Source organism: Pinus tabuliformis, chromosome 3_2 (assembly GCF_031772625.1).
Source record: "Pinus tabuliformis cultivar Carrire ecotype Pingquan chromosome 3_2, CPIR1, whole genome shotgun sequence".
NCBI lineage: Eukaryota > Viridiplantae > Streptophyta > Pinopsida > Pinales > Pinaceae > Pinus > Pinus tabuliformis.
The window spans coordinates 282,646,599-282,660,747 of NC_142302.1; the positions used below are offsets into that span (position 1 = coordinate 282,646,599).

Sequence of the window (14,149 nt, forward strand, 5' to 3'; positions counted from 1 at the left end):
ACAATTTAATATCATTTTATGATTTTCCAACGAGTCCATTCCTATGAGGACATCATAAGATCCTAATGGTAAAAGATTTAGATTATGGACAATCTGCACTCCATTAAGATTTAGAGTGTAGTCTCTACTAATTTTAGAAAATTTTTCTTTTAAATATTTATAATTAATTACAATATTTTTTTTTCTTTTGCAAATAGTTAAATATTTATACATATATTTAATTACAATATTTTTTTAAAATAAAGATAATGGTAAAACTTAACATAATCTAATTATTAAGTTAGTAGTGTTATAATTATCACTACCTATTATTGCAGGTGAACTCATCACTATTATTCAAAGAAACTATATAGAATGAGCCTAGATCCATCTTAACTCACTCTACCAAGCATCGAGAGGGATCAAATCTCTTGCTATGCAAACTAATTTTAGAGTGAAAAGATATTTGATCCCTCTCGATGCTTCATAGATCCAGAGTTAAGATGGATCTAGGGTGGTTTAATTTCTCCATTCAAATATGAAAGTTTTGATATACTTTATCGATTGGGTGAGTGATTTGAGAGCGCTGAGGGTTTGAGAGATCGAAGGCTTCGAGAGTTTGACAGATATCGAAATGGAAACTTAGGGAGGGTTTTTCTGATTTGGCATGGTCAGAGGATGTCGATTTGGTCATGGCAGAAATACCAGAGGTTGCGGGTCCATTGTGGTGGCAGGCGAGGAGCTTGAAGATGCAGGAAAAAATTGCCACCTGATAAAAGAACTTCTGAAGGTGGAAGCGGTAGTGACTGTTGTCCTTCACAATGGAGCAATAGTAAATATTTCTCTTGTGTGGCATATACTATACACAATAGGGGGTTCTCCTTGCATGGGTGTCTCAGGTCATTGGTATGTGGTGGCCGTGTTGCATCCGCATGGGATTTGTTCTGATCGTTTCCTTGGTTCCTGTAGACTCAGTCTTCCTAATGCACCTGTGGTCATTTTCTCTAGAGTTGTTGTGGAGTGTTATGGCATAATCAACATATTGTTGACCTATCTTAGGCCTCATCACTACATTTGGTGTTGCTTTGGGTGCTTTTTTCCCTAGTTTCTGTGCAACCATGTTTATGGGCTTGAGGGCTACCTGGGTTGTTTGTGCACAGGTAGTATATTATGTGGGTGTTCTTCAAACCTGTTATGTGGCTCATTTTGGACTTATGATTATGCTCCATATTTTGTTTTTCATTGTCGGTGTGCGTGCCCTTATTTTGTTTGAGAAACTTCTCTAGCCAAGGTTTTTGGCCTATTGTTTGGTCCCTGTAATGTCTTCATTTATGCCTGTTGGATTAGATTGTAATGCCTTGCATTTGCAATGTATTTCAGAGTTATTTTGGCACATATACTATAAGTATCATGACTATGTAACATCTTTTATTTAATAAAAAGTTGTTTTTTTCTTTCTAAAATAAACATTCCACATGAATACCACGGGACAATACTATGGGTTCCCAATACCATGAGTCAATAACATGTGCCATTTTTATTTTTATTTTTTGTTTTCTATTTTTATTTTATTTTGACCCAGTTAAAATATTTAAATTACATTACATTAATATATTTAATTATTTAATTTTATTAAATATTTTTACTAAATAAAAATACTAAACATTATATTACAACATAGCTAACATAAATACCATACTTGGGTGTAAAAAGTCTTTCCTATTGGTGGTGGTATAAAATGAATTAGACTTTAGCTCTTCCCAAATGTCTTCAAACCTTTAACCTATTTCCATACTAGTTAGATTAAGAAAACAAAAACAATTTTAAAGCATATTCAAAATCAAAATGGTAAATTTAAATATATGTGAAATCTATAATTTTACACTTGTGAAATCTATAATTTTACACTTGTTTCAATTTCAAAGAAAAAAAAAAAAAAATTTAACATCAGAAAGCTAAAAATAACTTATAGTAAAAACTGAGCACTTCCAAACTTAACTTGTCATCATTTGAAAGTGATTCGCTACATTGTATTGAGTTAAAGAATGTGGAATGTGATGCAATTCCGTCACAAAGTTATTCGCTGCGTTGTATTCAGGAATGTGGAATGTATTAAAGAGCGATTCGATTTGGCTACAAAGTGATTCGCTACGCCTTAATCAGTCGCAGGATGTGCAATGTTATAAATGGCACTCCAGCTACACACTGATTGGCTACTCTAAACTCTGATGCGATTCAGCTACAAAGTGATTCCTTATGTTGTATTCAGTCAAGTGGCTGTGCGTTAAGTGGGAAGCAACTATATTCTGTTATTAATACCAATTAAAATCACTTCACACTCAATTCTTTCAGTGTCATTGCTTGCTAAAGTTGAAACGATAGAATGGAAGGGAGGGGAGGAGGTACCAGTAGGTTCCACGATAGTGTTAGTAGGCCGCACGGGAAATGGTAAAAGTGCAACTGGTAATTCCATACTTGGGCACAAGGCCTTTCAGTGTCGCTCCGATTCTTCCATCATTAGAGGCACTTGTGAATTGCAACAACTGCAGTTGAAAGATGGCAGAAAATTGAAAGTGATTGATACCCCAGGCCAGTATCTTATTTTCTTTTATTCAATGTGCTTTGTGTTGGAACTACTACACACCTACATGCAAACTCTTAGTTAGAGCATGGGACTACATGCAAGATTCCTTTTGCATGATTTACTCCTTCTTTAACTTCGCAACTGGTTAGTTCTTCTGCATGATTTACTCCCTGATTTGCTCCTTCTTTAACTCCGCAACTGGTTAGTTCTTTTGCATGATTTACTCCCTGATTTGCTCCTTCTTTCACTCCGCAACTGGCTAGTTCTCTCTGAAACTTGTTGTAGGTGTTGAGTATTCTCATTGATCACCACTATGGTGCATTACCTTGGGAGCTTCACCCAGTAATGCTATATCATGAGCATTGTAACCTATTTTCTAATGAATCATTCTTTTGTTCTTTCGATTTTCTTTTAGTGTTTTTGCTCTACAAAGCTGTGTGTTCAACCTTTACTAGCTAGATTCATCTGTGCAGGTTTTCTAACACATTTACATGGTATCAGAGCCCACATGTTGCTAGATAAAAGGTGCACCAGTACTTTATTTTGTAGGTATTACAGCTTGGAGATAAAAAATTGACAGAAAAATGGAGTTTTCCAAAGCATCGATCCTAACACCGTACAACTATCATGAATGGAAGGAACAAATGGCTCAATACCTTCGTAAAAAAGGGTTGTACAGGATTACCATGGTTGCAGAAGTGGAGCCCACTTCAGCCATAGAGAAATCCAAGTACCTCAACCATATGGATGAGACCCACGGATCCATATGCATGTGCATCTCTCCAGAGTTGCATTTTCATCTATCTACTTGCAATATTCCCAATGAGATTTGGAAAAAGGTTGAAGAACTCTACGGGAAATAGGATGAGATGAAAGGAAATCTACTCGAAGTGGAGCTACTATCATTGGATCCACGGAAATATGACAGAATTCAAGACTTCTTCACCAAATATAATGATCTATTGCTGCAACTCAAGGGTTGTGGAATTGAAAAATCCAAGGAGGAGAGTCGCCAAATTCTCTCTATTATGTCAAAGCTCAGACTGGAATACTTCGTCTTTGTGTCTACATTTCATTCAGTAAGGCTCGCAACAGGTAAATCCTACACTATGCCTTCTCTCAAAGAGTTCATGGAGTCCCTTACTTTTGAGCAAGATAAACTCATTGGCATAGGGAAAATCAAACCCCCAAAAGCGCATGCACTTGCTATGCATGATGGCAGCCACAATAAAAATCATAGATCTGATTCAAATCAGAACAATTAGCAGCAAAAAGACAAGGGAAAAGCGCATTCCCATCCAAATAAGGAAGGGTACACCAAGCCCTTCAATGACTCCTCCGGCTCGAGAAATGAGAAAGGGAAGAAAGGAAACAGATGCACCTATTGTCAAAGAGGATTCCATCCAGAATCCTCTTGCATGAAGAAAAAAATTGACCAAATGGCAGAAATCCTTCAGAAGCACAACCTTGGGGACCACATCCCTCAGGGTGCCAAGAAGAAAACTGAGGATCCGCCACACGGGAAAGGTAACAATTTTCATGCTTTAGTTGCAATTAATTCTTCCCCTGATGCATGGATTATAGATTTTGGTGCATCACATCATATGGCTGCTGCAAAGGAAGTCTATTCCTCTTGGGATGCATGCAAAGGACCTCCCATCCTCATGGGAGATGACTCACCTATTGAGGTCACCGAAAAAGGTAGAGTGGGACTTTTACATGGAAGCTTTGAAGATGTGCTTCATGTTCCAAAACTTTTGGTAAACTTGCTTTTAGTTTATCAGATCACTCATTTCGGCACTAGAAAGAGAGTGGAATTCACTCCAGATGCAGTGAACATATATGACCTACATAGCAGCTCCAAAATTGCAACCGGTGAGGTAAACAATGGAGCCAGACTGTATACATTTTCTGAATTTATTGAATCTGAATCCTCCTTATTGCTTACACATGTTGATGATAGTAGTAGGATTTGGCACGAGAGGTTTGGTCACTTAAATTATAGGTATATGCAGCAGCTAAGCAAGCATGAGATGGTGGAAGGCTTGCCAAATATCAGTTTCTCCAAAGGAGTTTGTGAAGGGTGTGTCCTTGGCAAACATCCTAGAGAAAAGTTTGACACTGGCAAGACTCACAGAGCATCCTCTCCTCTAGATCTGATCCATAGTGATCTCATGGGGCCTTTTCCTCATCCTTCCATCAACAAAGAAAGGTATGTGCTTACATTTATTGATGATTTCTCACGGTATACTTGGGTGTATCTTCTCAGGAACAAATCTGAAGTTTTTGCGCACTTTGAAGATTTCAAAGCACTAGTTGAGACACAGTCAGAGAGAAAGATCAAAGCCCTCCGTACAGACAATGGGGGGGAATATGTTAACACAGCACTTCAGAACCTTTGCCTTGAGTTCGACATACAGTTACAGTACACAGTTCCATACACTTCGCAGCAGAACGAAGTTGCTGAGAGAAAGAACCAATCTCTCAAAGAGATGGTTTCCTGCATGTTGCATGCTAAGTCATTGCCTCATAAGCTATGGGCTGAATCACTTAATTGTGCTAACTACATCTAGAACAGATCTCCTCATAGGTCTGTCAAGGATTAGACCCCCTTTGAGGCTTGGAGCGGCACTAAACTAGAGGTCACCCACTTCCGTGTTTTTGGCTCCCGAGCATGGGTCAGGATCCCCTCTGAAAAGAGGAAAGCTCTTGATCCATAGAGCATTGAGTGCATCTTTGTTGGATACCTTGATGGTGTGAAGGGATACCGACTCTTGATTTCCTCTACGGACAAGCTCATCATTGAGTGAAGTGTCAAATTTGAGGAAAGTCTCTCGCATGCACCTCAATTGCCGCATGCAAACACCTTTTATCTACTTCATGTCTTAGAAGATGACTCAGTACACTCAGATGCATAGACAGAGCATGCAAATGCCGTGGTAGAGCATGCAGATGCAGAGACAGAGTCTTCAGATACAAATCTAGTGCATGCATATGATGATCCACATCCAAGCCCAGATCGGGCTTCCAGCAGTGAATCAAATTCCCTTGTCATAAATCAGAGAACAAGGAGTTTACGTGAGATATATGCACAAGACCACCCAGCTACTAGAAATGGTCTTGTGAGGGATAATTCTAATCTATAGAGGACTAGCTCAAAGTTTATTGAGCCTCCTCTTGTCCTCACTACCACTGAACCATTGCCATCCTGGCATTGTCATTTGGTTCAGTCTTCTGATCCACAGTCTTATGCTGAGGCTGCTAGGCATCCATCTTGGGAGTTCGCCATGGAGGAGGAGTATAACTCCCTCCTCTAGAACCAGACCTAGGATCTGGTCCCCCTTCCTTCAGGAAGGAAACTTGTTTAATGCAAATGGGTCTACAGGACCAAGAGTGCTGCAGATGGGCAAATCACCAGACGAAAAGCAATGCTAGTAGCTAAAGGATTCCAACAATTGCATGGCATTGATTATGACGAGACCTTTGCTCCAGTAGCAAAGATGGATTCCATACGCCTTACACTTGCCATTGTAGCTGCCCAGGGATGGGAAGTACATCAGATGGATGTGAAGAATTCCTTTCATCACGGAGACCTATCAGAGGAGATTTACACGGAGCAACCACATGGTTTCATTCAGGATTCATCTTTGGTCTGCAGACTGAAGAAATCTCTCTATGGCCTTAAGCAGGCCCCGAGAGCTTGGTATGAGAAGATGGATTCTTTTCTCTTATCACAAAACTTTGAAAGATGTAAGCCTGATCCAAATGTTTACATTCTCAGGACACATGATTCTCTTCTTATCTTAGTTTTGTATGTGGATGATCTCCTAATCACCGGCAGCTCGGCTTTAGCCATTGCTACAGTCAAGAGGGCCTTGCATGATAGGTTCTTGATGACGGACATGGGTCCACTACACTTCTTTCTTGGTCTTGAGATTAGCCAGGATGCCATAGGCATCAAAATCTCCCAGGCTAAGTATGCATGAGATCTCCTCAAGAGATTTCACATGACTCACTGCAAGCCAGCACTGATTCCTTTTCTGTCTGGGGTCCGCCTTAAGGATGGAGGTGACACTCCATTAGTTGACAGCACTCTCTACTAACAGCTAGTGGGGAGCTTATTGTACCTTACCCACTTCAGACCATATCTCTCATATGCAATAGGGGTAGTTTCCAGATACATGTAGGAGCCGCATGAGCTACACTGGAATGCTGCCAAGCGCATCCTCCGATATGTGCAGGGCACCATCACCTTCGGGATTCACTATGTAGCAGGCACTGCATTAAATCTCCTTGGCTTCACAGATTCTGATTGGGAGGGAAACAACATTGATCGCAAGTCCACCTCAGAATATTCACTCAATCTAGGATCTGGCCCTATCTGTTGGTTGAGCAAGAAGCAAGCTGCTATTGCTCTCTCTTTAGCTGAGGCCGAGTACAGAGGAGTAGTCAACATCACCATTCAGGCTCTGTGGCTACATCACTTCCTCACTGAGTTGGGCATCCAGTTCCACCAGCCCATTGTCATCTGGTGTGACAACCAGAGCACTCTCAAATTTTGCAGGGATCCAGTACAGCGGTAGCGGACGAAGCACATAGAGATCCATATGCACTACATCAGAGACTTAGTACATGATCGGGTCATTGATTTGCAGTTCTATCCTTCAGCAGAACAGACTACAAACATCTTCACCAAGACATTCACTGAGCAAAAGTTTTGCTCTCTGTGCGATTGTCTTGGAGTGAAGGACACAATTGCTTAGCAACTGTCTTTTCTTCCACTTTTCTTTTGATTACATTGTATTTTGAGGGGGTGTTTTTCACATGAGGTTTTCTCTCTTTCCTCAATTTTAGTACAAGTTGCACTGTATTTTGGGTGACCTTTGGCCTTAGTTTCCAGGGCCCATTTTCTATTTTTCCCCATAGTGGTGTTCAAGGGGGGTGTTGGAACTACTACACACCTACATGCGAACTCTTAGTTAGAGCATGGGACTACATGCAAGATTCCTTCTGCATGATTTACTCCTTGATTTGCTCCTTCTTTAACTCTGCAACTTGTTAGTTCTTCTGCATGACTTACTCCCTGATTTGCTCCTTCTTTAACTCCACAACTGGTTAGTTCTTCTGCATGATTTACTCCCTGATTTGCTTCTTCTTTCACTTCGCAACTGGCTAGTTCTCTCCGGAACTTGTTGTAGGTGTTGAGTCTTCTCATTGATCACCACTATGGTGCATTACCTTGGGATATTCACCCAGTAATGCTATATCATGAGCATTGTAACCTATTTCCTAATGAATCATTCTTTTGTTCTTTCAATCTTCTTTCAGGTATATTGTATTAACAAGGGAGGTTGCATCTCAGCTAGTCCCTGCTTTGACCAGGGAGCCGTCGGGTTGACAAGCCCAAGTGTTGATTCTTGCTGGGCATAGTCACTTTGGCTTGTTGCTGGAACATCAATGTCTTGTGACACCTTGCTTGGAAGGAGATCAAAGGATGCTTTCCATGATGCTCCAGCCCAGAACCATAGTGGTATGCACATAGGCTATGAATTATGATAACTCTGCTTGCCCAGGCACATCTGTCACCATAGAACTATGCAACTAAATTATGATAACTCTGCTCACCCAAGCCCATCTATCACCATAGAACTCTGCAACTAAAATTTTTACAAAAACATCATTTTAAACATATTGTCTCACCCCACACCCTACACGCATTGAATTATAAATCTAGGGTGGTGAAAAAGTAAAGCCAATTCCAGAAATTCAGCCAATGTGCCAAGAGGATCTATTTGTTCATCATTATCAAGCTCGATCAGGTGGGTACATAACAAATTGGCATTACAGGTGCAAGCATATCAACAATTGTTGAGACATCTTGGCATGTGTCCATTACAGATGGAAGCATATCAGCCAGGCTACCAAACAACTCAATATTGCTTGGCAAGTAGCTCAATATTGTTTGGTAGAAAACTAAATGTAAGTTGGATTTTCGTTGTCACTAAGACCCTACAGTTCAGGTTAACAGAATATCTGTACAGGTGAAAGGATCAGAACTTTAATCTGCGTAGCCATTGAATACGATCAAATAAATCAGTGGGAGTTCTAACATACCTCAATGAGAGTTCTATCATATTTGTCAGTGACTATACATATTTCTATTCAAAATGGTTGTTCATGCATTAACATTTGGTTGTTTATGCATTAACATTTGCGTTCTGTTTCAAGTATTTGGCTCAAAACTTGGCTTAAAAAGTAATCTAGGGCAAACTTTGAAATAAGGTTATTGATGCTTACAAACAGATATATCCCCAGTTAGTTATGAATCTTTCTTGGTCAATGTATAATTGAATGTGTGTATTTTCTTTCCTCATTGTTTCCCCTATTCGAACAACAAATGGTATCAGAGCGAGTTGGAGGCAAATGTTTGTGGAAAAAAGGGGCTGCATAAAACCATCGAGGAAGGAAGCCAGAGCTCTGCCCCTATCCAGAGTCTCGTGGAGCGTTGACATTGAATACAAGGCGAATGTTTGTGAAAAAAAAACAAAGGGCTGCGTAAAACCGTCGAGGAAGGAAGCCAGAGCTGGCAAGACTGCGTGCTAGCCGGTGGAGTCATTGCTCACTTGGAAGGTTGCGTGCAACATAAAACCTTGCGTGTGCAGCCGTCAAGGAGTCTGCTTGGAGCCAATTGTTGGCCTTGTTCAGGCTGTCAAGAAGTGAGGCAGCGAGGAGGCCGAGCCATTGTTGGCTCTGTCTGGAACCGTGGTGCTGTTGCATACCAGAGACTGAGGAAGGCGTACTGCGTGCTGGTGAATATTGCCTCTGTGTGCTAGAGCTGTAAATGCATGGTGTTGGTCCTGCATTGAATATCTCTGCTACATGAAAGAGAGGAAGATGCCTGCGTGTTGGTGAATACTGCCTCTGTGTGCCAGAGCTGTCAATGCGTGGTGCTGGTCCTGCATTGAATATCTCTACCTCTGCTCCGTGAAAGAGAGGAAGCTGCATGACGTGAAGGAGCGTGAAGAGGCCATGTGCTTCTCTACATGAGGAGGAACTATAGACCAGTTGCAAATACTAGAGCCACTGCCATCTGCGTGAAGACAAAAATCTCTACGTCCAGAGCCATCTATTTGTGAGGAAGAAACTGTGGAGTCGCTGCCAGAACCTTGTCGTGTACGCTGCCACAGTTGCTGCCAGAAGTGCTACTAGTTCTAAGTGCTGGAGCAGAGAGGAAGTGCATACTGAACCTGTCTCATCCACTGAATTCTCTGCATGCTGGAGTAGAGAGGAAGTACATCCTGAAGAAGACACTCTGCTCTGCGTGTTGCCAGAGCCTAATCAGCTAATGTGGATCCGGGTATTTTCTTAAAAAAAATAAATTTTTGTCTCAGAAATTTTTCTTTTCCTCAGAAAGTAAATAAAAGGGTGGATGTGAGTAAATTGAAGGGAAAAAGGACAGTTTTTTTTTTTTTTTAAATTGAAAGAAAGAAAAAAAAGTTCTTGTTTAAAGGGTTTTTTCCAGTTAAATTGAAAAAATTTTCTTGGAGAAATAAGGAAATAAACCCTAGTTGAAAGACTAAAGATTGAAACCCTAGACTGAAAGAGTGAAACCCTAGGAGGAAAAATAGAAAAATGGCTAAGATGTCGAATGCAAAATTTGAGTTGGAGAAATTCACTAGAAAGAGCAATTTTTCTCTTTGGAAACTGAAGGTTAGGGATCTGCTTGTGCAACAAGGGTTGCACAAGGCATTGGATGGGGCAACTAAGAAACCTGCAACCATGAATACTTCAGACTGTGAGGACTTGGATGCCTGAGCTCTCAGTACCATCTGGTTATGCCTGGCGGATGAAGTTCTCCAATATTTTTGAAGAGACTACAACTTCAGGATCGTGGGGAAAACTGGAAAAACTCTATATGACAAAGTCATTAACCAACAAAATTTATCTAAAAAGACAGTTATACAGTCTTCGAATGAAAGAAGGTTCAAACATTGCAAAACATTTGAATGTTTTTAATAGACTTATATGTCAACTAACAGATATGGAAGTTAAAATACAGGAAGAAGATAAAGCCATAACCTTGTTGTGTTCTCTGCCTGAATCATGGGATCACTTCGTAACTTCAATCAGCTTGAGCACTATTGATTCTTTGAAGTTTGAATCAGTCGTGGGAGCTCTCTTGTCTGAAGAAGTACGAAGGAAATCCAGTACTGAAACAGCTGCATCAGAAGCCATGGTAGCTAGAGGACGCTCAAAGGAAAGAGGAGAAAAACCAAGGGGGTCTTCCAGATCGAAATCGAAGGGAAAGAAGTGTAAGGAAAAATGTTGGCACTGCAATAAAATTGGACACTTGAAGAAAGACTGTTGGAAACGAAAGGAATCCGATAACCCGAAGAAGGAAGCGAATTAGGTCAATTCAGGTATGTTAGATGAAGTTTTATCTGCTGAAGAATTATGTATCATAGATGAAACTTCACCTAAATGTAATGTCTCTCAGGGTTTAGATAGCTGGCTGTTAGACTCTGGTGCTTCTCATCACATGTGCCCACAAAGAAATTGGTTTACTTCGTATGAAAATGTAAACGACAGTTCTATGTTCATGGGTAATAATGTGTCATGTAAAACTATTGGGATGGGAAATATTAGGATTAAGATGTATGATAACATAGTTAGAACATTAACTAGTGTTAGACATGTTCCTGATTTGAAGAAAAAATTGATTTCTTTGGGAGTGTTGGATTCAGATGGTTATAAGTTTACAGGTCAGGATGGCATCTTGAAAGTCTTTAAAGGAGCCCTAGTGGTTATGAAAGCAGAAAAGGTCGAAAATCTTTACAGGTTAAAAGGAAGTACTCAGGTTAGTGAAGCAGTGGTTGCGTCAGAAAAGGAAGAAGCAGGTACTCGTCTATGGCATCAGCGATTGGGTCATATGAGCGAGAAAGGTCTTCAGATACTGATGAAATGTAAATCTCTTCCCGATCTGAAATCCTTGAAGTTAGATTTCTGTAAACATTGTGTGTATGGAAAACAATGTAAATAGAGATTTAAAGTTGGAAATCATAATAGTAAAGATGTTTTAGACTATATTCATTCTGATCTGTGGGGACCATCCCCTGTTGTGTCATATGGAGGTGCTCTATATTTTTTAACGTTTATTGATGATTTCTCCCGTAAAGTTTGGGTCTTTATGGTAAAAAAGAAAGTTGATGTATTAAATGCCTTTAAACAATTTAAAGCAATGGTAGAGAAAAGAACAGGAAAATCTATTAAATGTTTAAGAACTGACAATGGTGGTGAGTTCACTTCAATTGAATTTGAACAATACTGTAAGGATGAGGGAATTATTAGACACAAAACTGTTGTTTATACTCCTCAGCAAAATGGTGTTACTGAGCGTATGAATCGAACTCTTATGGAAAGAGCCAGAAGCATGATCAGCAATGCTAACTTGCAAAAGGAGTTGTGGGCAGAAGTAGTGTCTACTGCTTGTTATTTAGTTAAGAGATCACCTTTAGTAGTAGTTAATTGTAAAATTCCTGAATAAGTTTGGACAGATCAGTCTTGTGATTATTCACATTTGAGGATATTTGGCGGTGATGCTTATTCTCTTATTCCAAAAAATCAGCGTTCAAAATTAGATCCAAAGTCGAAATGTTATGTCTTTGTTGGGTATGACTATGCAGTGAAAGGATATAGGTTGTGGGATCCTACATTGCAGAAGATAGTCATTAGTAGAGATGTAACATTTAATGAATCCTCTCTTTTAAAATCAAATGTTGAAAGAATTAAACATGAATAGGTATCGCCAAATCAATGAGTTCAGTTGGAGGCTAGACCTTTCAGTGACAGTCGAAAGGAAGGAGAGACTTCTGGAGAAAAAGGTGTTGAAGACACAAAGGAAGCCATTGAAGTTTCTGAACCAGTTCAAGTTTCTGAACTAGTTCAGCAACCAGTCACTCTAAGAAGGTCTACAAGGGAAAGAAAAACTCCCAAAAGGTATGAAGATTTTGCATCATCTTTTTCTTTGATTACTGAAGATGGGGAACCTTCTTGTTATCAGGAAGTAGTAGATGATACAGATAGCAAAAATGGAAAACAATTATGGAAGAAGAAATGGATTCCTTAGCCAAGAACAATACCTGGGATCTTGTAGAGCTTCCTGAAGGGAGAAGTGTTGTTGGATGCAAGTGGGTCTTCAAACTGAAATGGAAAGTTGATGGAAGTATCGAAAGGTATTTAAGGCGAGACTGGTAGCAAAAGGGTATTCTCAGGTTGAAGGTATAGACTTTTATGGGATTTTTTCTCTAGTTGTAAAGCTTGTTTCTATTCGTAATGTGTTGGCACTAACTGCGTTACTTAATTTTGAGTTAGAACAGTTAGATGTTAAAAAGACATTTCTACATGGTGATTTGGATGAAGAGATATATATGGAACAACCAGAAGGTTTTGTACAAGGTCACAGCAGAAGATAAGTTTGCAAGCTCAGAAAATAATTGTATGGTCTGAGGGAGTCTCTGAGACAGTGGTACATGAAGTTTGATTCCTTCATGGTGAGCCATAACTTTATAAGAAGTGAGTATGATCATTGCGTATACTTCAAAAGTTTCAATGGCATATTCATTATCTTAGCTCTGTATTTTGACGATATGCTTATTGCAAGCAAAAGCATGGAAGAGATCAACAAGTTAAAGGCTCAGCTCTCCAGGACGTTTGATATGAAGGATCTTGGAGCAGCAAAACATATCTTGGGCATGGAGATACACAGAGACAGGAAAAATGGTAAGCTTTGGCTATCACAGCAGAAGTATGTGGAGAAATTACTTGAAAAGTTCTCTATGAACAATGTGAAACCTGTTAATGTTCCACTAGCTTCCCATTTTAAGCTTTCTTCGATTTTGAGTCCTAGAACTGATGAAGAAAAGCAGTATATGTCTCATGTACCATATGCAAATGTTGTAGGCAACTTAATGTATGCGATGGTATCTACAAAACCTGACATTTCACATGCAGTTGGAGTTGTCAGCAGGTTCATGGAAAATTCAGGTAAAGAACATTGGCAAGCAGTGAAATGGGTGCTTCGATATCTAAGAGGCACAAGTGACCATTGCATCGTCTTTAATGGTAGTGAAGGATCAGTCTGCGGATATGTAGATGCTGATTATGCAGGTGATTTGGACAAAACAAGATCTACTACAGGTTATGTCTTTACTCTTGCAGGTGGAGCAATTAGTTGGATGTCAAAGTTTCAAGAAACAGTTGCGTTGTCCACTACCGAAGCTGAATATATAGCTGCTTCAGATGCCAGTAAAGAAGCAATCTGGTTAAATGGTCTGCTCAATGAGATTGGAAGGACGCAAGAGAAAGTGAATGTACTTTGTGACAGTCAAAGTGCTATTCGCTTGGCTACAAATCCTGCTTATCACAGTGGAACCAAGCACATTGATGTAAGGTATCATTTTCTGAGACATGTGATCAATGGCGGAAAAGTAGCTCTTCAAAAGGTCCATACACGAGAGAATTGTGTAGACATATTCACAAAGCTAGTTACAATAGAGAAGCTGCGATGGTGTTTAGCTTCTCTTGGCT

At 39.8% G+C, this 14,149-nt stretch overlaps 1 protein-coding gene across 1 annotated transcript in view; it reads left to right on the forward strand.

The window, feature by feature from the left end:
• The first annotated feature begins 646 nt into the window (after positions 1-646).
• LOC149180728 (immune-associated nucleotide-binding protein 1-like) overlaps positions 647-14,149 on the forward strand; it is a 199,271-nt gene continuing 185,768 nt past the window's right edge. Inside the window, exons 1-2 of the mRNA XM_089413972.1 lie at positions 647-878; positions 2,332-2,572. Of these exons, the coding sequence (XP_089270098.1) occupies positions 647-878; positions 2,332-2,572 (473 nt within the window). The remainder of the gene's footprint in view (positions 879-2,331; positions 2,573-14,149) is intronic.